This window comes from Aspergillus piperis (assembly GCF_003184755.1).
Source record: "Aspergillus piperis CBS 112811 unplaced genomic scaffold BO85scaffold_2, whole genome shotgun sequence".
NCBI classification, from domain to species: Eukaryota; Fungi; Ascomycota; class Eurotiomycetes; order Eurotiales; family Aspergillaceae; genus Aspergillus; species Aspergillus piperis.
The window spans coordinates 1,324,440-1,346,297 of NW_020291592.1; the positions used below are offsets into that span (position 1 = coordinate 1,324,440).

At 48.8% G+C, this 21,858-nt stretch overlaps 5 protein-coding genes across 5 annotated transcripts; 4 read left to right on the forward strand and 1 right to left on the reverse strand.

Moving 5' to 3' along the window:
• Positions 1-5,468: 5,468 nt before the first annotated feature.
• On the forward strand, positions 5,469-5,963 carry BO85DRAFT_483929 (uncharacterized protein; the record flags this gene model as incomplete). The annotated part of the gene is made up of 2 exons (XM_025663197.1): positions 5,469-5,755; positions 5,834-5,963. The coding sequence occupies 2 exons, from the start codon at positions 5,469-5,471 to the stop codon at positions 5,961-5,963; spliced, it is 417 nt and encodes a 138-aa protein (XP_025519838.1).
• A 4,459-nt stretch (positions 5,964-10,422) lies between these two features.
• On the forward strand, positions 10,423-12,438 carry BO85DRAFT_501498 (HMG box protein). Its single transcript, XM_025664171.1, has 3 exons — positions 10,423-10,806; positions 10,861-10,932; positions 10,999-12,438. The coding sequence occupies exons 1-3, from the start codon at positions 10,600-10,602 to the stop codon at positions 12,223-12,225; spliced, it is 1,506 nt and encodes a 501-aa protein (XP_025519839.1). The 5' UTR covers positions 10,423-10,599; the 3' UTR covers positions 12,226-12,438.
• A 1,442-nt stretch (positions 12,439-13,880) lies between these two features.
• Positions 13,881-14,778, reverse strand: BO85DRAFT_483931 (uncharacterized protein; the record flags this gene model as incomplete). The annotated part of the gene is made up of 2 exons (XM_025663198.1): positions 13,881-14,597; positions 14,656-14,778. 2 exons carry the CDS (start codon positions 14,776-14,778, stop codon positions 13,881-13,883), a joined length of 840 nt encoding a protein of 279 aa, XP_025519840.1.
• Positions 14,779-15,713: 935 nt separating this feature from the next.
• BO85DRAFT_445326 (DNA replication protein PSF1) lies at positions 15,714-16,863 on the forward strand. The gene is made up of 3 exons (XM_025659235.1): positions 15,714-15,900; positions 15,964-16,514; positions 16,599-16,863. The coding sequence occupies exons 1-3, from the start codon at positions 15,874-15,876 to the stop codon at positions 16,690-16,692; spliced, it is 672 nt and encodes a 223-aa protein (XP_025519841.1). The 5' UTR covers positions 15,714-15,873; the 3' UTR covers positions 16,693-16,863.
• A 777-nt stretch (positions 16,864-17,640) lies between these two features.
• Positions 17,641-21,126, forward strand: BO85DRAFT_483933 (sulfate transporter family protein; the record flags this gene model as incomplete). Its single annotated transcript, XM_025663199.1, has 6 exons — positions 17,641-17,872; positions 17,963-19,294; positions 19,345-19,544; positions 19,592-19,825; positions 19,875-21,052; positions 21,102-21,126. 6 exons carry the CDS (start codon positions 17,641-17,643, stop codon positions 21,124-21,126), a joined length of 3,201 nt encoding a protein of 1,066 aa, XP_025519842.1.
• Between the last annotated feature and the right edge of the window lie 732 nt (positions 21,127-21,858).

Genomic DNA, 21,858 nt, shown 5'->3' on the forward strand with positions numbered 1-21,858 from the left:
AAAAAAGACACAGGGTCACATTGGGCTTGCGGGAAGGGGAAGGGGAAGAAGGGCAAAAGGGCCGCGTGGTTTTAATTTGTTTAATTTCGTTTAAGTTATTTATATCAAGTACGTACTAGGCTATGAGGCTATCTGCGAACGGGGACCGTTTATATCATATTATTTAGTACGTAGTGGTAGACTACTCGGGATGGAGTTGCTGCGGCAGATGGATGGATAAATGAGGATTGACTCGGCTCGGGTTTTGAGATCGGTTAATATTGGGGTGTCAGAATCCGATGGATAGTACTCTACTTAGTAGGGGTAAGTATATATTGTGGAGAAGGTAGTAGTGGGATGGCTGGCTGATCGGGTATGAACGGGGTGGTGGTTTGGGTCACGGTAGTAAGTAGTAAGCAGTGGGATGTTAATTGATTGTCCATCTTTAGGAACGGGGGAGTAGAAGTATGTGTGTGTGATCTTTCTATAAAGTTGGTATATGCATGAATCTATACACAATTCAAGATCTAGCTATCGAACATGTCAAACATACAGCATTCGAGTCAAGTAAGACACACATCACCCATACAACGATATTGTTGGGGAGGGATTTACTACACAATGGTACTTTGTCGGCTCACTTACCCTTGCTTGCCTTCAACCCTAACTAGTTCAACTATCTAGCACGTAGTTCAAGAACTAATGACTTAGTTCTCACTTGCTAACCAGGATCCCAGTCCACTACAGTTAGATAAACTAGTATTGTTTAGGGAGTCCTTTCCCAACATCCCCTACCCATGCAGTAGTTCACCTAAGTAGGTATCTCCCTAATCTATCAGTAGTCTCCTGAAAACGTTCGCTAGACTAGTGAGGGAGTTAGCGAAAATCACCACCGAAAAGAAATGAAAAGTTCTCGACCACGGCGGAATGAACCGATCAACTATACTAGACTAAGTAGTTCTCCTTTTTGAGTAGATCGTTCAATCAAAAATTGATTGATTGATAGCTTGCGTATGGGAGTGGACTGGACTGGGTGGAATTAATCACATCAACTAGACTACACTCATTTGGACTACTAGATGGATAACTTGGTTCCACTACCCGGAGATTGAACGAACATTGCTCAGTCAGCAAGCAACCTAACTTACTTAGTTACTCTGTAGTTAGTTAGCTTGATATCTCCGTCCTCCGACCGGATCCGGGCCCGTGTCCGGATAGTAGTGGGGGGAGATCGCTCGCTCGCACGGTCTAGACGGTGGCCTTGTCCGTGTCCTTTTCTCCGTGTGAGTGGGTTAAAATGATGGGTGAGAGTACCGTGGATTTGTGATGGTATGTTTGCGTGGTCTGAGAGCCGCATGCTTCCAAAGAATCATCCTTATCTTGGGGGTGTTTTTTTTTTTGTTGGTATGTAGCAGATCCAAAGATATGCAGCGGACAGGCACCAAGGCATAATGAAATCAGCATTTTCTCGAGAGAAAGTAAAAGGAAGAGTATGCGGATGTACTGTGTGACTCGAAACGACTTGACTTGACCAGTCGAATCTCGCCCGAGTCCGAAATATCTCCGCGTGCAGCGCAAATCTTTATAGACGCATCTCAGAAGCAAGCAAACGGCAGCAATGAACAAGAGTTGCCTATGACGGTAAGGTAGAGGAGGAGATCGGTGAAGCGATTGACCGATGGTTATGACAATCTGCCCGTCAATCTTGGCCGTACATACACGAACACGGACAGATCAACCGATGTGTTGTACCTCCAATGCCTCAAAGTTGGAACTGTACACACATAAAATCGCATAACTGCTCATATAGATATGAGACCAAGTGTGTGATCATCGATGGAGAACAGCTAGTCATACTGAGTATGCTACCTGCATGGAAGGATTCCGACACCTTCTGGCCCAAACACTGGAACCCGATTTTTGCCGTCCACTCAAAACGCATTGTCGGATGTGAGCGAAACCATAATTAGGATTCCTGGGCTGCGCAGGTGCGCCCTGCTACTCCACTGGAACCGTTCCGGCTGATCTTCTGGTTCGGAGATAGCAACTATACTCGGTTCAGCCTGGAAGGAGGTGCCGGTGCCGGTGCCCTGTCGCGTCCACAACTTACACACAGATGCCCGGGAATGGTTAGACTGATTCCAGTCCTAACTGTTGGCAACTCTGAATAAGGGAAAAAATAAATGTGACGGGAGTTTGTTACAAAGCGGGAAATGTTGTAAGCGGCTGGCCGTTGGGTGAGGTACCTCGCTTGTACTTTTGTCGGTGATTGTCCGTTTAGAATAGGTGGAAAGGGTACCTCCTGGGTACTCAAGCCTGTGTTAGTATATTATTCGTACCAGCAATCGATCCCTGTAAGAAGTATCGAAAAGAGGTTAGATGGAGGGGGCTGATAGGGCAATGTTAGGTTCGGGCGCCCATGTTGCAAACACATGTTGTATGCGAGATTCCAGATGTGTAGGTTGATCTCGGGCATGTTCATCTCTTTCTCACCCCTCCCATACCTTATCTCCTCGATTGACTCCAGTGGCTTTTAGTTTGTTGGTTCCTGTTTTGGTAATTGGAGGCGATATGTGTCATGTCTCACCGACTGCATGACACGACGATCCCGTGGTGTAGGAATTCTCCAGTTGGAAATTTGTAAGGCTGAAATGATAGTCCACCTATCTACGGAGTACATACTGCTGCTTAACTAGTCTACCTGTCAACTTTTTAGATCGCCGATACGGTGGCTATGACAAATTTGAGACGGCTGCCTGACAAGGCTGGCTTCATGCACATCGCATGGGAGGCTCATTGGATGATTTCCGACAATGTCTCAGATCAGATAGTTTGAACCGGCTAATATGCACGGCTGCCAGGCGTTGGAGATGTTGGAGCTGTGTTTCTGATTGGTATCAGAAACTACTACTAGTACGAGTAGTACTATCTTAGGCAGTTGCTTGTGTATGTTACTGGCAAGGGTCCTATTGGATTCCCGGATCTGTCTCGCGCCTTGATACTGAGCCGTAGTGGATGCTTGCGAAGGGCAAGCTATGCCTATCGGATCTCCCGGCGGGAGGAAGTGGGTTGAGAACTCTGTGGGAGAGTATTTCTCGTGTTGAACCTAGGTGGAATGCTGATACTACAAAGTAGGTTAGAAAGAGTATTCAATCCCCCTTCTCCTGATAAACTCAATGACACATATTCGTCCTAAGCGCAGAGGGAGGCCATAGCTTACGTCGTAATATCCCCCTGAATGTGGATGGAGATGTTCTCTCTGTATGGAGCAAGTACCTAGTACTTGCTCCACAAGCCTAGGGTGACTTAGTTCTTACGTACCAGCTACTTTGGAGTTACCGAACTCGGTTGGCTGGCGGGAGAAGCATGAGGTGGCGTGACCAGCATTCACCTACCAAAGGGAACAGGCCAATGATGGATCGTCATGGTGTGACTAAATGACAGAAAATTGCTCGTGCTGCCCATCGAGCAATTACTCGATGAAAATTTAGTCGATGATTTTCTTCCCGTCAACCAATGGCGGGCATGTTGGAAGGCAGATCTGTCTGCTTCCCAGGGGCACAGCGGCGGGTGGTTCCCCGCTGGGGGCAGCGCGGAGGCTAAGCTACCGTAATTAGCGGGGGTGCCTATGGGTCCGTGGACGACGTCAGGAAAGTTAGTGACTTGACTTGCTTTTTACTTACTTGCTTGGTACCACTGAAAGCGGCCCCGATACCACGCTAGTCCGGATGAGCTCGGTCTAGACTGGGCGCCCAGCAATGACCCTCTTCTCCAAATCCTTTCCCCCCCAATCTACTCATAGTATGCAATGGGCAGGCAGTGTTGTTGCGATTTCTTGAGGGTCATCCATTCAACTTGCTCTTGGCAGTCTGCTGTTAGTGTCACCTGAAAAAATATCCCTCGTCAAATTTGGCAGATCGTCGACATTTCGACATGTTTAATGAAGATTTTCCAAATTCCTTGCCTACTCAGGTTTACTTGAGGTTGGCATTTGCTTGTGCGTATTGTATCCTCCAGTCGAATCCCAACCTTAATTCCTTCGCCTGAATACTTGCATCTTTCATTGTGTCATGTCAAAGTTAGCTTTATAACCGCGGTGCAGGTCAGCACTGTATCAATTCCTGCTTTTCATTGCGCTCCTCACGAATCCTATGCAGCCTTACCTTTGCTCACATGCACAGCTCCTAGCTACTTCGTCGTACGAGATTTCCCGTAGATTTCCCACCATCGACCAAGGAGACACAGTGTGTACAAAGTGTTGGACTGTGCGAAACCGAGCTATCGCCCCTAGAAGTGAGGGGGCAAAATAGGTGGGTTTCGGGGCACCCTTTTGCTATGTAGAGTCCATAATAGTCAGGTCTTGGAAAACCCTTTTCCATCTGTGTAACCAACCAGACAGTGATCAGCTAGTGACGTTGACTCGAAATTCACTTGTCCTGATGCAGACTTAGCAATAACTACCAAGAGAAACGCCGGTGGCTCAGGCGCTAGACTAGCTGAGTCCTTCTCACTTCGCGTACCCAATACCCATACTGTCGGGTCCTTAACGTGTCGATTATAGGGGCCAAAACTTGCCATTGCCACATCGTGCAGGGAGAACTAAGCTAGTAACCAATGATTGCACATGCTTCTCCGTAGGCAATGGCAGGTCGGTTCGTTAGTGCGACCTAAGACGGGCGGCCTGTTGCGACTCTGGTATCCTCTCTCCCTATAGGAATCCCTTCCAACCGAAATCATGGTCTGTCCGAAGTAAGCGCCAAATACGTAGGTTGTATGCATGGTGATTCAACGGTTGCTGTCGTGATTGACCGACAATCCCCATGTCTTGAGCCACGTTTTCTTCGCAACCATTGCCTGCCATGCCTGCTATCTAGCGGTAAAGGCGTGTCTGGTAAAATCGGTGAGTAGAGGGCTCGCCAGCTCTTGCTTGATCACGAGGCAGTTTGGCTGGGCTGGGGGTCAACCGGCTACGGCGCGCACCACTTCACGCGCTATCCAATTGCACCAGAGACACCGTCCCGACGTATGTACATACCTGCGCCCCTCTGGTTCCACTCCGTGTCATATCAATCCCGTGACTGGAAGAAAGTTCGACGGCTGCTGCCCAGCGCTAATCCCTGCAGAAGGCGTGGCGCTACTGGCCTGTTTCCGAGCATCTCGGAGATATTCGTCAATCCCTCAATGTGGAAACGGCATGTCCAGGATAGCCCCCGTGAGAACCTAAGGGACTCTCCCTGTCATTCTTCATATATCCGAGGCCTTGGCTCATTTCCCTCCTCCCCTGCAGATGCCACTGTGATATGAGGCAATATTAAACCCCAAAATTGAAAAAGCACGTTGGGCACAGTAGTGACTATCTGAAACAGATATCCTTAAGAACGGGTGTTATTCTCAGCTACTACCTCTTTTTGGTTGGATAGGCTCGAGTCCCAAATGGACTGACTCGAAGAGGCGACGACTCATCAATGTAGGCAGATTCAATAGAGACAATGGTGCACTTGGCGTATCAGGAACTTCGCCAGTCAGCAGACCGTCCAAGTTCTGCGACACGCGTTAGATTTACTTCATCGAGTGGCTTGGAGAAGGATGAGTGCCGGACATGGGAAGGTGCGCTGCTTGGCGGGGGTTTACTGACCTTCCAGAAGGCCATCGAACGCTCGCAGTTGATGTGGATGGTTGGGAAGGTCCATGGCGAGCCCGATCGGATCCCTGTGTCAATCCCTATCTGCAAGAGGAAGCAGGAAGTTACCCAAGTGACACCAACCATTCAGTTTGGGTAATTCCTCCGGAATCTCAATGATAATGTCTGGGCCTCTGGGCGCAAGCCACCTCAGCTGTATAACCCTTCCTCCAGATGCGGTGCCAAGCAGTTACAGAAGGTTACCCATGTTACTCGTTCCATACTGGCGCTCGAGGGGAAGCGGAAGGGGGTTGTCAGAAGGCCTACACGAAGTGGCCGTCCATGCAACCCATGGGACCAATGACGACCTCCATACGATCATCCACCTCCAGAAGGAAGTGGCCGCTCAGACCCCTCCCTAGAACAAGGAACGAAGGAAATGGTTTCCACTAAGGTTTCTTCTTCAGCAACGTTCCTGCGCCCGAGAATAGTCAGGAAAAACCGAGGAAGTCCGGACAAAGAATGCTCACACCGGGCAACTCTGGTTCCTGCGCAAGCCATCGGTGTGTGCCTTCGCGGGTCCATCAGAACCTTGAAACCCATTTTGGCAGCCGCAGATCATACTAGCTCTCTCGGAGGCCGTCAGATCATCCCTTCAGCTGGAACGGGAGGATTTTATGGCAAGTGAGGGTGGGAAGGGAAGAAGGGGGGATCGATTGGGGAAGGAAAATCGTGAGAAGTGGATCAGCCGTCAGTGGAGGCAGGCGATCTGTGGGTTCTTTGCAATCTCATCCAGTCCAACCGACTCGCCAGAGTAGGTGAGTTCTGTGTGGCTGTTGTTGTTTTGATACTTCATGTAGCTGCCGCACACTATACTGGCTCCGCTGCACGTCCTATGCCAATCAGTGGCTGTCAACGGACCGTGTGCAATGTTGGTATACTACAACTATGCAACTTGCAGCTGAAACGCTGTTTCCGCGGTGGCATAATGCAGAACAGGACGGAACTACATATTGCAAAGGCAGTGTGCATGAGAGGCATATATGACATGACAATCCCCGAATCCTTCGAACGATGGCTGGGCTAACACACGTGACCGTAGAGGACCCAACCATAAGGATGGCCCATTCCCAAACAAGGGGGTAAGCAGAACGCCGGAAATAAACATGCGCCGCAATCCCATTTAAGCCAGCCAAGCTAAGATGCAATTTATCATACATCAGCGTATACTGCATGCAGACCCCCTGTCATAATTGGCATTAACAAGCTAACGACATGCAGGGAAACTACGCGATACTTACGCAGCTTTGATGCGGCCTACTTACTATAACTAACGTTAACCCATAACCTGAATTACTTGGCTCAGCAGAAAATCATGTCTATGCCCTTCCGTTCGCATAGAAGATAGCGCAGGTACAGAGTCAGTTCTGCCTGATTCAAGCATCGCATTCCCCACCTCAACCCCACTAGAACCAAATCTCCTTCCGCGGCGAGCCCCGTGTCAACCTACTACTACACAGGAGACAGTAAGTACTAGCTGGAAATCGCAGTATTAGGCAGGACCCCCACCGGCGGCCTTCGCCGGCACGATCCCGCCAGCTTAAGTGGGCTAGTCTTTTCAATACATGACGCTAGCGCTGCTCACTGATCTGCTGGAGCCAGTCGTAGCTCGCCGGCTACTTCAGCCCGACCAATGGATAAGCCAATAGTAATCGTGTGGCGTATTTTTTGGGTCCATGGTCTCAAATACTACGAGATGCTCGCGGCATGCTCTCTTGAGTTAGTCTGGTTTGGAGGGGAGAAAGAAGAGGGGGGGGTTGATTTCCTTCTCTGAACGGACGTCGGGCAATCGACTCCCCGCGCAAACCTAATTTCTATAGACGTGATTGCGGTCGCTGAGAAGAAAATAGGACTAGAATGGCATAACATATTCTCGCTATTCATCTTCACGGCTATGCACCCTTTCCAAGGAGCAAAGAAAATCACAATTTGTCTACGGAGTGCCCTGCGCCCTTCTGGTTGGGTTGTTGGTCTTGGCCCAACTACAAACATGGACCTTGCTCGCATCCGAACCAACATACAACTCAGTATCCACTGGTTCGACACATGACAGATGTCTCTCACGAGTCACGCAGCATCTTTCAGTGGGCTACCTCAGACTTCCCAAGAGGCGGGCTTGTAGCCCAACTCTCACCTAATGCGCGCTTGCCTCTGAGTTCTCCGTCTCTCAACGTAGTCTGGCCGCTTTCGCTAAGGGATAAGCAAGAAACGACACGAACGATCGACTGGCTTGATTGTGGGGTATGGGCCAAGCAATAGTATGCTCATGATTTGCGCTAGCTACCTACCATTTTCAGATACATACATACGTGCGCTTCATGTCTTCGCCTGAATGACCCAGGGGCGTGTCGCAAGCTCTGCTCGGCGATGTGCGGATGCGGAGAAAGCAGAGTCTAGATACACGTATGTGGACGTCCCAGGCGCTGGAGAATACCGATCCATGGAACGCGTTCCTCTCCTTCGGAGCCGAAGTATGTAGACGGGGTAGTGACGCTGATGATGATAATAGTGGTGCATATCGATTTCTCGGGAAACAGATTGCTTGCTTACTGGCTAGAACTGACTCATTCGGGTTCAACCAAGCCTAGCCTTGAATTTCTCTTGCCTGTCTTCATGGATGAAGACTGACGAATTTTAATATACTGAAATCCGGTTGGTCAATGTCGATGTCTGCAAGATATCTACACTTCAGAGTAGTAGTTCGAGACTGCTCGGATGAGGAGACCCGATATCCGGGGAGTTAAAACATGGAGTTAAGCTCGGATACCTCTTGTATCCGGCTGTCTCAATCTGTTTCTCATGAGAGCCGGTAATCTCGATGATCGCTTGGTAGCATCTTGTTTGCCTCTTTTTTCCTTTTTCAGATTTTTAGCGTATCTTTTATCGTTAGCCTTGTGCTTCCCCGATCTACACTTTCTATCTTGATACTTCTTTTCTCTCTCTGGCCGCTTTAGTTGCTCCTCCGGCTCTGTAGAAGAATAAAATGAGCATGTCAGTGTCCTAGAATTCATGAAGTGCCTCTTGATGTCTAGACTATTCACTTGCTGTGAATACATACACAGTGCACGCTATCACATCCAGAGCATGAGGCTAATTCTGACCAGTGTCACTGCCTGCTTTATTTCCGGTCCCCGGATAGATAGTAGATCGCACTAGTAACTTAATAGGCAAAGAGTGGGACGAATGCCTGAACGTTAGACTGCCAGTTACCCCCCTCGTTATTATAATTATTTTTTTCCATTCGAAGTTATTTTTCTCATTTTATTTTTTTTTTTTTTCGCCTTCTTTTTAATTTGATTTTTATTCCTTTTATTATCTAATTTGGCTGTTAAATTTGGTTCCCCACTCACTGAAATTCAGAATTCAATAATAATTCCCTTATTATGAGGTATGGGTTTGCTCCACGATCCAGATTCACTAGGGACCAATGTCCTCTACGTAATGTGAATACCGATCATACCCAAGCTATTATTCTCTTTTTTTTTTCTCATTTCCCGCCATCCCTTCCAGTGACTGAGGGGATGGCTCAGCAAACGCCGCGCCTCAATATTCAGTGACATGATAAGAGAGGTAAACCCAATCCGTGCCTGGGTAGATGCATGTCCGCATTTAGTAACCACCCTAAAGTCAGGCTCTGAACAGCCTCAAACCCGCTGGTTCTTCCCCCTCCCCCTCTTTTCTCCCCCCTCCTGTATCCTTCTGGAAGACTAGAAGAGGAACCTAGATTTGGCACAAAGAGAAAATCTAGAAGCCAACGCCGTAGAAGAATGAACAGGGGAAAAGAAGAAAGAGTGGGAGGATCCGAAAATAAACATATGGGTGCCCCAGGAGCAAAAGTGTAGCAGACAAGCGAAGAGATACTAAAATAAAATGGGAAATCAAATCACATCAATCGAGCGGATGGGGGATACCAAAGGGAATGCATCCATGTCTGGCTCCGGTCCCAAGACAGCGGAACAAAGACAACGCCATCCAGCAACCCCGTGCCAACATCGAGGGAATTCACCACCGCCGGCCAGCGGAGGGCAGCCCGTCAAGGGTTTCAGCCGCTGGGGATTCCATGGTTGTCATCCCCATCTAGAACTTCGTGCTGCAGTATCCATCCCGCCTTAAACTGCTTGATATCCGCCTGATTTCCACCACTGATTTTCCCTTGTCCCTAATCCTTTCTCCCTTTCACACCTCGTGAACAACAACAGGTGTTCATCATCAAGCTTCTCTCAATTGTGCTTACTCGCATTGCTCTCTGGCTTTTGTTCAGACCAAAGCAAATCGCTACACACTTCCTCCCCATCTCCATAATCTTTACCGCATCCTTCTGGGCTCCACCTCACCTCTTCTCTCTCTCTTCTGCTTGTTGTCGTGGTTGTTGTGGGCCTCTACTTGTTTGTTCCTCTCAGGCTTCACTTCACCGTTTTTTCTTTCTTCCACCTCCCTGTTCTTATTCTTTCACTCTTCTTCATCTGTTGAGTGCTTTATTGTCGCCCTTTTGGCAACAATCTCTACCGTCACTTCTCCCCTGTCCTTTCGTTTCGAACTGCTAGCTCCCCCGCCGTCTATCCTGTCTTTTTCATTTCCCCTCCAGTTCTTCCGCACATACTTGCCAGGTTGTTGTAACCTTTCGTTGAATCACAACCCTCTGGAAAGCCTTCAAATGCATAGCTTCCCTGCGGTGGACTATTCCTTAACTGCTATTACCACTATTCCGGGTTATTGGCTCGCCTAGGCGTGCACGATATCCACTCACTGATCCCCGCAACTTTTCTGGCTCAGCCCAGCCGTCGCATACTTCTGCCTATTCATTCCTACACCCCGAAATTGGAGGTCTCGCTGCCCCTACCTTTGAACTCCATTTCTAGCTTTCTCTTTGATTCACAACCTCTTAACCTCTCCTTGTCATCTTCTATTGTAATTCACTCCGTCTTGCTCTTCCTCGCACCATGGCAACTGTCGCTACGGCGAGAATGATTCGCGGTCAACCGCCTTCCCCGCCTCATTCTACTGATGGAGACCCTGCACCAGAAGTTCATCGAACCTCCTGTGGCACGCTCCAGCAAGCTTATGGACATCACGACCCTTATAGTTCTATGTTACATGGAAATCGTGCGTCTGGTGATATTTCATACGAACACAGACCACACTCTCTGGTAAGCAGACGCAACTTGCTCAAGTTCATAAGCTGAAGGCTAATTGTGTTTCAGGAGTACACTCCTCCTTCATCACAGTACGTCTCTTCCGGGGACTATCCTCGATCACTGTCCATGCAAGCCCCGGTAAGTCTTGCCAATACTGGACTTTCCAGGTCTTTGAGGTGAGCCGTAGTGCTGATTAAGTCTTAGATGGCAACAAATGGCCTTCAGGTTAACACGCCTCCCCCTGCTGCAGACGAGGGCCTAGTTTCAGAATCGGTACCACGATGGAGCTCGCCGTCGTCCCAGAGACAGGTGACGAGGGCAAGGGTGGCCAGGTCGCCTAGAGTGCGTCGCAGGAATAGAAATAGGAAGGACACAAGAGTTGAGCTCGAAGGCCCTCTGAGTGAAGTGACCAAGCATTTGACAAACATCCCTATTCGAGACATGGAACGCTGGGTGAACCGGTCAATAGAAGTTCGTCACCAAGAGGTAGCCAAGAGGAACGGAAAGGTTGCCAGGCCCATGAACTCTTTCATGCTTTATCGATCGGCATATGCGGACCGGACAAAGCAATGGTTTGCGCAGAACAATCATCAAGTGGTTTCCGAAGCAGCGGGTGACAGCTGGAGGCTTGAATCCCCAGAAATCCGTCAGAAGTACGAGCTTCTGGCCAATATCGAGAAGAGTAACCACCTCAAGGCGCATCCTGGTTACAAGTTCTCGCCGTCGAAAGATAAGAAGAAACGAGCTGGGAGCGAAGATGAGCGTCCCCTGGCCAGCACCCCTGGATCCACTTCAGCTTTTCTGCAAAACCGTGCCGCGAGCTCTTCGGAAATTGATAGTAGTGGCTGGGAAAGTCGGGACTCGACCCCGTTTGACTTTGCTGACCATGGTTTACATCTACCTGGGGATACCTACCTTTCTTCATCTGCCTGGCATGCAGCCAACCATGGGCGGCCGCACCCTGGCATGATTCCCTCCTCTGAGCCATCTCACTACCTCCACCAGACAATCCATGCAGGGCTTATCCCTCACGTAGAGGATGTCCGATTCAAGAAGACTGGCTTGCATGGGATTCAATATGCTACGTCCTCGTCCACTCCACTGGCTGCTCTACCCGGCTCCACACATCATGACCTTCTTCAGCCGTCCACCTCGTTGCCCGGTGATGGACAACTGGATCCCCAGCTCCTGACCCTGCAGACCGAGCTCCAGAGCCCGAACCAGCTCTTTGGCAGCTCTCACAATATGTGGCAAGACTCTTCCAATGTCAACTGCTACACCTCTCCCTCGTCTTCCTTGGCACCTTATTCAATCCCTTATACCGCGACGACCTACTCACAGGGAATACACACCCTAGAAACCGACCCTGCTCTTGATGGTACCAGTGGCGATTTTGACACCTGGATCAACCAGCAGGGCACGACATACTAATCCTCATCTCGAACACAGTACCATGGAACGTTCAAAATACCCTCCACCAGTTTATCTGCTATCACATACAAGTCTATCTAATATTTTTTCTTCTTTTCTTTTCTTATGATTTTCGTCTCGTTTTGTCACCTGGGATGGACGTTTACTCTTTTGTTTCTTACCCCTCAGAGCGGAGTTATTGTTGAAGGCGTTTTTTCTTATTCATAGGGGCCCGGCGCTCTGTTGTCGGGGTTATAGGTCTTAAGTTCGTTCACGTTCGCTGCTTATCTGGGTTCTAACTTTCGGTTCTTTCTTTTTGGTCATGGGGCATGCTTTAGGACACGGATATTGATATGGATATGGGAATGTGCTTTGTGGGAGGCAGTTTTGTTGGCACTCTTGTGCATATCTCATGGTAGTTACGGGATTTGATGCATTAGATCAATTGGGCATTGCATGATAACAGGAGGATACCACCACTTTCAATCGAATTTCTGTTTCAATTTCTTTCTCCCTACCACGTGTTGAAAGCTTCAATGCTTTCCTCAGTATGCTGAACTTCATCGGCATGCATTGGACCACCTGATATTTCTTCTAAGAATTGGACATATCTGAGACATCACGGTGTGTTATTAGTCTATGAATAGCATTTACATTGTCTCTTCAATAGTGGCTATTGTAAGGAATCTTCTTATTCTTCTTCCTTTCAGTGACTGTCTCAGTGAATACACAGAATCTAAACACACCATTCTATTGACGCCTTTCCTCTACAATGAGTGTGTTACCAAACGCACCATTGATCCTCTCTCCCCTAAAATCACACTCCACAAACTAAGCAATTGTTCCAAGACACTTATTCACCCTTCTATTCTTATTCCTAATGAGTCTTTCATTCTTCTATACATCCCCATTCAAGCGCCTTGTTTCATCTTCCGCCAGCTACTTACTTTGTATGTATCTCTTTGTCCTCGGTCTTTTAACATCACTATCTAAAATAGGACGCCAAATCAAGGACCTGTGAATGCTAGCTTTCTTTCAGCTTGTTCTAGTTAACTTGTGCGTGCTAGTTGTTGAATAGGTCAATAGTGGCTGTGTAATGGTCTTGGAAGATCACCTGGACCTTCATCTATCTATTGAACTCGTTGATTGTTTCATTGTGAATTTTCTGAAGATCTTCATTTTTGATTTTAGTACATAGTTAGAGCCTTGTTATTGTCTCATCCTATTGTCTACTAACCTATCTTCTGAAACATGTTCTAGGATTAGATACATGTTTGCCTGAAGATATGGAAGCGCTGGATTTCGGAATGCTTACGGTTGCTCGGATATGAGTATGCCTTATCTCTGTGAGTCACAGGAACGTATATATGCCCTGGCATACGAGGGGGACACTTATGGAGGTGTGTATTCGTTAGTCAGAGCTTCCTTCTGTTATCTTCTGAGAGGAGTTAGGTGAGAAGGATTCGGACCCTTCGTAGTTGATTTATCTTTAATGACGCTTGAAGCTTGACAGTTAGTATGAGGCGTTTACATCATCCTAGCAAATAGACTACCATTCACATCGACACCAGTATCGTAAAGTAGCGGAGGTGAGTAATGGAGTATCTCTGGCGGTAAAGTGCACTATTATCTGCAAAACAAACCGCCTATATCATTCAGCATCTACAAAAACTCACTCACTCATCCAAATCGCGAAAGCACCTACAATTCCGATCAACAGAAGGAAGCGGTAGGACTCTCTCCCTCTTCAGCTTCTTCCGCAGAGCTCTTATCCAAAGATTCCCATACTGCTGTTCCAAGTTATCCCAAATCGGCTGGATGACCGCTTCCAGCCTGTCAATCTGCATTTTACCCCGCTGAACAACATACCAGCGAATAGAAGATAGCATGCGATACCAATCATCATCACAATGGCTATTATAGCCCTCGTCTCGGCAGCGTAAGAGGATGAGAGCGTGAATGGCCATAGTGAGGTTCGGGATCTTGATTTTATATCTTTCCAGCTCGTAGGGGTCTCTATATGCTCTTTCATTGAGCTCGACGTATAACATTGACCTCTCGTCGTGCAGTGGCTCGATCTGAGTAGGGAGACGTTCGTCCCTGGTTGACATGTAGTACTTGTCGTGTCGGGACGGTTCGTTCAAAGTGGGTTCGGGGAATGAGAAGAGGGTTTCTGCGTGCCTGTATAGTTTCAGGTAGTATGTACGCGCGGGAACAATCCAGTAGCTCGCGATATGGAAGTGCCTTGCTGGTATCATGCCGTCTTCGGGACATTGGAAGCGCGGGCAAGCTTCGATGTGGCTCTCGGGACAGGTTGTGAATCCTGCTGCTTGTAGAGTTCGATACGCAGCGTCGATCAGTCTGTTTGGGATGATGAAGGATATGTCGTGGGGCTGGAGATTGTTAGTGAGATCATTGAGCCCGTGGATGTAGGTGCGATGGAAAGCTTACCTCTTGTGTAAAGGCACCATAGGCAGATAGCATGTACTCGTTCCAGAGGACATGAGGGATCTTTGCATGATCCAGAAGACGCGCGATAATGGCGCATAGTTCTCGGCCGTAACAGCGCATCATTGTGATTAGACTGAGTACTCGTTGTTACATTTTCTGGGGTTTGGAAGGGCTTCCTTTCCTACTGATATCTCTGGGAAGATTCGAGGTTTTCTATGCTTTCCTACATCGAAACCTGTCCGGACAGCAATGGAGGTACCTTCCGGGATAATACTATCATTGAGATCCATTTGAGGACCCTTGGGCTTTGATTTGTGCTACTGATTTTCTCCTCTCATGGAGTTTCAAGCACATTGTGCGACAGACAAAGCCATTGATACTGCAAATGCCTACGGTGGCATTGTTTTTGGGTACTTGATCGAACCTTTCTCGGACATTATCTTCTCTGCTATGTGCATCTTCCGGGTCGTTATACTGTCTCCAGAGGACTTAGCAGGGAATGGCTTTCTGAATAGTTCATCAGAGAATGAAACTCGGAGATTTTTTTTTTCTTAACGGTGGAGGGCTTTCTCGTTCTGTTGGTCCAAGTTCGTAGTCATCAATCCTCTCTCCTATCTACTCATATCTCAAGAAGTCATTGGGTAATTTTGAAGGATATAATGATTCCATCAGTCCTACTCAAGTGTAGGCTGGTTCAGTCGGATGGAGATTAATTTGCATTGGGTGCGCCTTAGTGATTGTTTTGAGGCAGGGAAGGAAGCTAAAATAAGTATAGTTCATTTAATATTCGCGCTTCGGCTTCTTCCATATATCAACAACCTGGCAAATGGCTAATGAAAAGATGCTACCAAGGGAACTTCCACTGGCTCACAATCCTTAGCATCAGCTGCTCAGGGCAAATGTTCAAACATCTTCGCTGATGTCAAGTTTGGGTTCGATATCTCACGTTGGAAGGCGGCTTGGCAGGAACGCGAGCCGTCCGTCACGTGTAGATCTTCGATCGGGCGCGGCCTAGCGATCCGCGCGACGCTGTCCTGGCAGATTGACCTCTGACCTTAATAACTTTGAATAGCAACTTATTGGTTGTACACACTTCTAGTGTGAAGTTCAATTCTTGTCGGGTCTGCATAATTCCCACTACAACTCTTATATACTTCCAACGGCGCATGTACATCCCCCGAAAGCCGGAACATTCCTCTGAAGTCATCTCCATTCGCCATGTACGGCGAACACGGAAATAAGCTTGTATGTGCTCCCCTTTCAAGCCAGGCTCCATGAATAGCTTGTCCTAACGAAACCCATAAATAGGTGCAACATGCCAAGCGCACTCAGGCTCTCACCCATCTCCCTCCCTACCAAACCGAACTGGTCCGTTCCGTAGCCCGCGAAGTACGCGACCTCGACCGTGATGTCGCACACCTCCTCGGGCCTTTCGAAGGCAGTTTCAATCCGTCACAAGAACCAGCCGTCGCCTGTGCCCTTCTAGTGGACCACCTCTGTATGCGCCGCAACAAACGATGTCTACTTGCCTACCACCGTGTTCGCGCCGAGAAGCTCGAGGAGCTATGTTGGAATGGCGTCGACTTGCTCGAACAGCAGCTACCGACTGCAGACGAAGGGGCTGCAGGTGCGTCAGGCCATGGGAGCGGGGGTTATGCAGCGATGGGTACTGCGAGTGGGAACCACAGTTCGTTGAGTCCGGAGGAAGAAGAGTACTTCCGGCAATATAGCGATCTTCTGGCGGCGTACAAGGGACAATGGACGGATATTGATCTTACGGGAAGCCTGGAGCCCCCGAAGGATCTCTTCATAGACGTGAGGGTCTTGAAGGATGCGGGGGAGATTCAGACCGAGTATGGGTATGTGAGGCATTTGATTCTACTTTTATTTCCCCCTCGCGCGTATTGTTGATCGGCGGGTTGGAATGCTGACATTGCATATAGGGTGATCAATTTGACGAAAAACAGCCAACTTTACGTGCGGCAAGGGGATGTGGAACGGTTAATCGCGCAGGGATTTTTGGAGCGTCTGAGTTGATGGGGGGTGATGAGTTTCAGATTATGCAATTTATGTCTTATGATACCCAATGAATGATGCCTCAAGAACGGAGTATAGTACAGGACGGTCTAGCTAGGATATGCTGTGTAGCGTTGTTTTGAATAATCCCAATTTTTCGGATTTGTGTCCAAGAATCGGACCCCAACTGCATACGCGTGCGCCATTAGCACAAGCTATTATCAGAGTGATTACGTAGAGTAATTTATATATCACGAAATAGGTCTATCTAGACTTTCTAGCCTCGCAGTAGCTGCAGCACCGTTGACGGCAGCGGCGGTGCTTACCTAATGGTGTTTGCAGACGAGGGAAGCATCAGGGCCTATCATCGGCCTCGTGCATCCAAGCTCCTTTGCTCTCTGCAGCAAAGTTGTGCCACTAGCGACAAACTTCCCCCCTCAGAGGTACCGACTCGCCGACTAACCCAGAGCCAATTCGTGTCAGTCCGCTAGCGACTGCTTCTAAACCTCTAAGGTCCTTTCGGTTGACATCGGACCCGTCAGAATGGTGGACCGGCGACAGTAGTGTCTTGTCGGTGATAAGGCTTTTTTAGTCACCTCCGCCCGCGAGCTTTGATAACGATCCTGGGAGCCATGTCTGGGCCTCATTGAGTCCCTTCCGGACCCTTCTGGCCTCCATCTTTCGGGAGTCTGCATTTCTCCTCCTTTCTGACATCTGACTTTTATCTTCCTCCCCTCACCCAGTTCCCCAATCGCAGAGCAATGCCAACACCTGCTGTGCCGATTAAATTCTTGCGTCATCTGCTATCATCTACCCCCCTCCTCACGCCTTTTTTGTCGCCAAACAATCACAAGCTTCACAGCCTGCGGGCTTAACTTTCCCCCTCCCCGGTGGTGATCAGGGAATATCCAGTGGCAGACTGTGTGAGGCGATCGCTCATCACAGTCTTCCTTCCGTTTGCGGTCAACGATGGGTGTCTTCCGCTCCCGAGACAGCAGCGACTTTCGCATATCCGGGGTATCCCCTCATCGCTCCCCCTTGGAGGACGACCTAGACTCGAACAGAACAGAGATCCCGGTTGAACATGCCAATCATGGTAGCCCGCCCCGGTCCTCAGGCCTAGATTCACTGGTATCTGGCGGTACCAGCTTCCGAACCCCAAGTCGGTCTTTTTTCCACCGGTCATTCCATACTCCAGCAGGTACGCAGCTACAGAGACCTCACAGACTTTCGTTTCGTGGGGAGAGTTCGTCATCATTTAATTTATCCAGATCTGACCTTTACATTTTAGACACGGCGCACTATTCAACCCATGGCCTCAGGGAGCAGACAGCCGAACTGGCTTCCTTTGCATTGTCGCATGAATCGAATACTCTTCCCCCTTCCTTGGATATCTTTCAATCCTCCCAAAGTCCCAACCGCCCATCTTCTCCATCTTTCAGTTTCGCTGCGCAAGGAAGGACAAATATAGAACCCGGTCCTTCCTCCGTCCCTACCACTGGTTCGTCGGTCCTGACACAGCTAATGCGCAAACCCGACGCCTCCGAAGCTGATCGAGACAACCGGGACAGAGCCTCCGACTGGGATGAGTTTAGCGAGAGTGCAGTGTCCGAGTATCATACCCTAGGAGGTGCGGCGGGGGGTGCGCCTGCTACTGAGCAGACCTCCTTGTTGCCCAAGACAGTACAAGCAGGACCTTTTCAGAACTATGGAGGGACTGGCGACGTCGAAAGTCAAGGCATTTCGGGGAATACTAAAACAGACGCGTTTCCTGGAGCTGTTCACAAGCTTAGGATGTGTTTCTGTACGCTATCGAACCCGAAGTCATGGGACGGACAGACTGTATGGCGGGATGGGATTGTTTATCCGCTCAGCTTTTTGCCGTCGGTATTCCTTGGCCTTCTGCTCAATATCCTTGACGCTCTTTCATACGGCATGATCCTTTTCCCGCTGAGCGAGCCGGTCTTTGCTGATCTGGGTTCGGACGGTATCTCAATGTTCTACGTCAGTACCATCATTTCACAGTTGGTCTTCTCTTGTGGAGGTTCCATTTTCAAAGGAGGAATTGGGAGTGAGATGATCGAGGTTGTCCCGTTCTTTCACCAAATGGCCTTCACCATTCTCAATCGGGTTAGTCAAGACAACCCGCAAGCTGTGTTGGCCACGACTATTCTCTCATTCTCGGTCAGCTCGGTTCTTACAGGCTTGGTGTTCTTCTTGATGGGAACCTGTAAGCTCGGTGCTCTGATTGGCTTCTTCCCACGTCACATCTTGATTGGATGCATCGGCGGTGTAGGATTCTTCCTGTTGCTCACGGGTGTTGAAGTGTCTGCTCGATTACCAGGCCCATTCGATTTCACCTTGGGAACATTCGAGAAGCTTATGCAGCTAGACACGATATTTCTGTGGACGACCCCATTGTTGCTTGCTGTTGGCCTTCTTGTTTTGAAGCGTTTCTTGCGTTCCAATTTCTTGGTTGGTGGGTATTTCATCGGTGTGGCAATTGTATTCTATATTGTGAAATTCAGTGCCAGAGTACCTATGGATTCATTGCGCGACAAAGGGTGGGTGTTCGATGCTCCATCTTCGTCAAATCCGTGGTACCACTTTTATACTCTCTATGGTGAGTGATCACTATGTCTTCGCGAGTGTGTGTCATACTAACTGCTCTAGACTTCTCTGCTGTCGATTGGTCTGCATTTCTTGACACGATACCTGCCATGTTTGCACTCACATTCTTCGGAGTACTTCACGTACCCATCAATGTTCCAGCTTTAGGAATCTCTACCGGCGAAGATAATCTCAATGTCGACCGTGAACTCATTGCTCACGGTGTCACCAATGCCTTGTCTGGCTTTGCTGGAAGTATTCAGGTGAGTGTGTTCTAACTTCCAGCGAGTCAAATGCTGACTTGTTCCAGAACTACCTTGTATATACAAACAGTCTTTTGTTCATTGACAGCGGTGGCAACTCTCGTGTGGCAGGAGTCATGCTTGCAGCTGCTACTGCAGGGATCATGGTTATTGGTCCAGTTATCGTCGGATTCATTCCAGTAATGGTTGTAGGAGCGCTCATATTTCTGTTGGGCATCGAACTGATGCAAGAGGCCTTGGTTGATACATGGGGTAAACTGCATCGACACGAGTATCTGACGGTAAGCTTTGTCCTGATGCCTTCGACAAGCCTTTTCGCTAATTCTGCAGGTTGTGATCATCGTTGCGACCATGGGTGCTTGGGACTTTGTGGTGGGTATCTTTGTCGGGATCATCCTCGCATGTCTAAGCTTCGTCGTCCAAACTTCACGCAAATCCGCCATTCGCGCCACCTTCTCTGGCAGATTTACCGGCTCAACGGTCAGGCGCCCGCCCATTCAGCAAAGCTTCCTGAAGGAAGCAGGACAGCAGTCACTCATCATCAAGCTTGGTGGATATCTGTTCTTTGGGACCATCGTCAGTGTGGAAAACACCATGAGGGGACTTATTGAGGAGGAAGCATTCAACAAACGCCCGATCCGCTTTCTGATTCTGGACTTCTCCCGCGTTTATGGCATCGACTTCTCCGCAGCAGAAGCATTCACTCGCATCAATCGTATTCTGAGAAAACGGAATGTGCAGATGACAATTTCTGGTCTCGATGTAGGAGGAGACGTCGGGAAAAGCTTGCAGAATGTGGGGCTATTCGAGCCCGTAAATGGTGTTGAGATCTTTGAAGATCTAAACTCGGCGCTCGAGTTCTGTGAGAATGACTACCTGAAGGTCTTCTATAGCCACAGGGAAGCCTTGTTAAACGGCAAGAACAAGTCGTCGGCCTTCCTCGAAGTTCCTACGCCTCAGGGTCAGTCTCATCTTGGAGATGCGGTGGTGAGTTCACCTCGTCAGCAATACTTGCAGCAAGCCGCTAGAACGACTCTCCATGAGAACGAGATGGCGGTTGTCCAACCAGCTGCATGGTCCGCAATGCGACAACCCCTGCCGCTTCTCCTTCAGACATTCCAGGGCTTGACGTCTCGCAACGAAGATTTTTGGTTCAAGGCTTGCACGTATTTCGTCCGCGAGAGCTACGCAGCTGGCACCGTGCTGTATCACGAAGGTGACGTCCCGAAAGGCTTCTATCTACTGGAGTCGGGGATGTTACGTGCAGAGTATGAGCTGCCTCAGGGACGATACTTCGAAATCATCGTAGCCGGACGGCCATGCGGCGAGCTACCATTCTTCAGCGAAACGCGGCGGACCGCAACAGTCAAGGCCGAACAGGACTGTGTGAGCTGGTGCTTGACTGCGGAGAAATGGCAAAACATGCGCGAGCGTGAGCCAGAGATTGCGCGAGAGCTGCTAACCGTTAGCCTCAAGCTGACGACGGAGCGAATGGACAGTATTACTTCGTAAGTGACGCCAACTTTACTGCAAACGATCTGTACTGACCTATCTCAGATATGTTCTCACGACGGCAGCTTGATCCAATCATGCCGTCCTGTATTTTGGAAACCCACACATAATCTGTATCGCATCTTGGGGTGGACATCTGTTGCATATGTAATGACCTAATGTGGAATGCATTTGAATATTATTGTTTATTACATATTCAGAAATGAGGGTGTAGTATACAACTACCACTAGAAGGGTAGGCGCTCACGCAACCATCAAGATCCACTAGAAGGATCCGTCACCAGCCGACAAGCACAGCGCATGACCGCTGACGAGGAATGAACCGAACCACTAGCAAAATCGAACCATATCCAATGTCCTCGGGTCCGACAACACCAACCACTAGCCTGTAAGCACCCTCAAGTGGCACGGAGTACATGGAAAGCATCCCGCCCACCAATAGGAAAAAGTAATTTCATTTGCATACAATGATCGATCGAACAATGGCGTGACAAGCACGAGTCGATCAGTCCGTCAGTCAGGCGACCCTGCCTGTCCGGCCCCTCCACTCAAATCACTCACACCCCATCAACCACAGCTGAAAAACAATCATCATCACAGACCAACCACTGTACTCGTAGTTATTATCCTAATTAGCTTGGCAAATACTTAATACTGTCAAATGATCACCGGCAATTACTTCCGATGTCTCTCTTTCTACTACGTAGTAAATAGTATAACCTATAACTACGGAAATCACCCGGTGATTGGAATAGGCGGGGCTTAAGTGAGGGGGGAGGAGGTCACGTTATATATTTCGCTG

What these genes read in the sequence shown, in the direction of transcription:
- BO85DRAFT_501498 (XM_025664171.1), top strand. Translation starts at nt 10,600, where the DNA reads ATGGCAACTGTCGCTACGGCGAGAATGATTCGCGGTCAACCGCCTTCC. An exon ending in AACACAGACCACACTCTCTG is followed by an intron (nt 10,807 to 10,860) that starts GTAAGCAGACGC and finishes ATTGTGTTTCAG; the next exon opens with GAGTACACTCCTCCTTCATC. An exon ending in CACTGTCCATGCAAGCCCCG is followed by an intron (nt 10,933 to 10,998) that starts GTAAGTCTTGCC and finishes ATTAAGTCTTAG; the next exon opens with ATGGCAACAAATGGCCTTCA.
- BO85DRAFT_445326 (XM_025659235.1), top strand. Translation starts at nt 15,874, where the DNA reads ATGTACGGCGAACACGGAAATAAGCTT. An exon ending in GCGAACACGGAAATAAGCTT is followed by an intron (nt 15,901 to 15,963) that starts GTATGTGCTCCC and finishes ACCCATAAATAG; the next exon opens with GTGCAACATGCCAAGCGCAC. An exon ending in GAGATTCAGACCGAGTATGG is followed by an intron (nt 16,515 to 16,598) that starts GTATGTGAGGCA and finishes CATTGCATATAG; the next exon opens with GGTGATCAATTTGACGAAAA.